This window comes from Epinephelus fuscoguttatus, linkage group LG18 (assembly GCF_011397635.1).
Source record: "Epinephelus fuscoguttatus linkage group LG18, E.fuscoguttatus.final_Chr_v1".
Taxonomy (NCBI): Eukaryota; Metazoa; Chordata; class Actinopteri; order Perciformes; family Serranidae; genus Epinephelus; species Epinephelus fuscoguttatus.
The window spans coordinates 12,827,219-12,830,515 of record NC_064769.1 but is presented as its reverse complement, the minus strand read 5'-3'; the positions used below and the strand labels follow the sequence as shown (position 1 = coordinate 12,830,515).

Here is a 3,297-nt window from a genome sequence, read left to right as displayed (position 1 = left end):
ATCTCTGATTTACTTAATGAAATGTGTATATTTATGGTGTCTTTTTGTAGCACTTATTTTAGCCAGCTTATCCACCTCCTCATTACCCTTTAAACCTATATGTGCCGGAACCCACATAAATTCAATATGTATATTTTGTCCGTTGTGGTGAAGAGGGAGCTGAGCTGGAAGGCGATGCTTTCTATTTACTGGTCCATGTACGTCCCAACCCTCACCTATGGTTTGCTGCTCTGGATCTTTGTGGGGTGTTGCCCTGGTGCCCCTTGAGACCGCCACAGTAGTTGGTCATTAACTGTTTTCTCCTTATGTCCAGTGGCATCTCTTTCCCTAGAACTTCCAGGGCTGGGATGGGGGTTGTTCTTACTGCTCCACAACACTGCCTCAGAACTTGAGCCTGAATTTTATTCAGCTGAAGCCGCCATGGTTCTTCTTCTTCTTCTACTTGTAGGTTTTATGGCGGGTGGCAATCAGCGTTAAAGTGCATTACCGCCAAGTACTATGTTGGAGTGTGGACCAAACAAAAAAAAAACAACTAAATTCTCTTTATTGGTCCAGTTTCTTTCAGATAGTAAAACAGTTTACCTACATCAATGTCAAATACATGTTTTAAACGGAATTTTTCCACTCCTACCTTCCTGATTTCCCTCTTTCATTTTTCACATTCCATTTTCATTCCAGGCCTCCAGAAATGTTACAGCATCCTGCATTAATTCAGAAAGGCCACACTTCTGCTTGTTACATGCTTCTGCATCACTCTGAAGCATTTTGTTGTTTGTATGTTGCCATTTTTTTCCAGCAGAAAAACTTTGCACTTTCTGCAGTGAGTTATGATCCTTTTGCAAGCTCACTGAATGAGAAGTCATATTACTGTCCAATTGGTTTTGCCTTTGAGAAATGAAAACAAGAATGAGTCTTTTTTGCGTAGTCCTTTGAGAATTGCTTTATAATTTGTCTTATGTTGTACTAAAGGGCTATACAACTTTAACCCAAACTTGAGCTTGCAATTGAACCTTAACATAACTGTACAATTCATTTCATTCAAACAATAAACTGTCCCCAGCTGGGAAAGTTTATAGTATGTTTGATGTAGCCTTTGCAACATGTGACACTAGAGGGGCATTTTCACATTCATTTGCTAAGAAGGGAAAGTTTTCTCACCTTAAATCAGAGTAAAACACATGCACATACAGACTTTAAACATATCTGGAGGGGATCCTCACTGCCCTTGTGGTATGATCAAACAGCTTCTTCTCTGTATCATTAATGTTGTATGCATGGTGCAGGATACACTCCTCTTGATTAGGCATGTGACTTGGGGTTGGGGTGCAGGGTTACATGCTGCTAGAGTTTCATGAAAGTGGAAACCCTGTCTGTCAGCAACTATTGTTGTTGAGGTGACTGCAGCAGGAGGTCCTCTGGGCAGCTAATACACACAGAGAAACAACAAGGCTGTTAACACAGGTGTCATGCAGGTACAGTCTCGGTTATTTGCATTTATGTATAATGATTCAGTTGGCTACGTTTATGGTGATTCATACTCTGTCCTCTGTCTCATGCTCCAGTGCTATCTGTGCAAGCTGCGTACCCACCAGTGGTGTTTCCTCCTCTTCAACGTCCTCCTCTTCCATGCCCTGTTGTTTGGGGCAGACTTTGTCGAAGAGTACCTCCTGCAGCCCACGCCTGGGGTCTACACTGATGGCATGGTTGTTGAAGTGAGAGAAAAAGCAAGGAAATTAGACCTGAGCAACGCCAGGGAGAACGTGTCCCAGGCCTACCCGATCACTAACCCTGATGCCTGCAGAAACTCTGACCTCTTCCTCCTCACTATCGTCTTCAGCTCCACAGCTAATGTCACCCAAAGAGATGCAGTCAGGAGGACATGGGGCAACCAAACACTCACCCAAGGCTTCCCAGTGCGGATACTGTTTTTCTTGGGATCAACCGAGACCGCTGATGCACAAAAGGCCCTCATGGTGGAGTCTGACCTTCATGGGGACATGGTCCAGGGCCATGCTGTGACTGACTCGTCCCTCCGTGGTCCAACAGAAAGGACAGTGCTGGCACTGCGCTGGGTGATCGCCTTCTGTCCCTTGGCACGCTTTGTTCTGCTGACCAAGGATTCTGTGTTTGTCAACCTTCCTGCTCTCGGAGGCTACCTACTCGGGCTGCACAGGCACCCTGAAGACCTTTATTTAGGTAGGGTGATCCAGAGAGAGTCCCCTAACAGGGACTCCAACAGTCCTGGCTACCTGCCTCCAGCTCTCTACCCTGACAAGTACCTGCCTGAATACTGTGACGGGACGGCTTACGTTCTATCCCAGGATGTGGTCCGAAAAGTGTATGTAGCCTCTGCAGCGGTCCGCGCACCTGTGCCAGCTGATGTTTTTGTGGGCCTTTGTGTTCAGAGGGCTGGTGTGGCACCAACCCACAGTGCCAGGTTCACAGGAGAGAAACATATCCGCTACAACGCCTGCTGTTACCGCTACCTGTTCAGCTCAGCAGGAATGGAAAGCCATGAACTAGATACAGTGTGGGGAGACCTGGGACAAAAGGGTGGTGGATGCACACTGTTACAGACCTACTATGGCCTGGTGACCTGCAAGGCCCTGACGTACCTGGATAAACTGTCTTTCTTTAACTCCAAGGGCCAAGCTGAGTCGCACGGTTGATTGACAGAGCATGTGTAATTAATTCATGTGTGTGCGCTTGTGAGTGAAAATGAGACAGAGACTGACACGAAGTGGGGCTGAAAGAGAAAATAAGAGTATGTAAACAAGTTTGTAATCCTTGTGCCTGTGTTTGCATTTTGCCTGTCAGTATTGTTGATAGATAAATCTCTGTTAAGTTCTTTGTAAGATCACTCTAGGTCTGAAAAAAAAAACATATACAGTGATGTTATGAGCAAAGGAAACAACCTGGAACAATGTACTATATATCCACATTGCCAGACTTATATAAATAAAAGCGCAGTGTAAATTTAACTTCTGCAGGGGCGAAGCCAGCCAACTGTAACCATCTGGGGCTCAGCCCAAACCTAGGGGCACTCAGGGGCAGTGCTCACCCACACAAGATTTTTTTTCTCCCATTTACAGCAGCTATATGTACTATTTTATTGAACCGTTTGAGAAAACAGAATGCCTAAAAAACTGCAAACCTACCTAGACCTACAGACCTACATCAGCTTTTGTATAATTGTTCTCCAACTGCCTTCATCATTCTGAAACCTTAGTACAAAAAATATTGAAGATGACTCGTTTTCAACTCCTGCCATCTAAAAAGAGGCAAAAATTGTCTAAC

The 3,297-nt window shown here is 45.0% G+C and overlaps 1 protein-coding gene across 1 annotated transcript; it reads left to right on the top strand.

Moving 5' to 3' along the window:
• Nucleotides 1-1,351: 1,351 nt before the first annotated feature.
• Nucleotides 1,352-2,669, top strand: LOC125906376 (beta-1,3-galactosyltransferase 9). Its single transcript, XM_049604994.1, has 2 exons — nt 1,352-1,472; nt 1,563-2,669. The coding sequence occupies exons 1-2, from the start codon at nt 1,467-1,469 to the stop codon at nt 2,667-2,669; spliced, it is 1,113 nt and encodes a 370-aa protein (XP_049460951.1). The 5' UTR covers nt 1,352-1,466.
• Nucleotides 2,670-3,297: the final 628 nt, after the last annotated feature.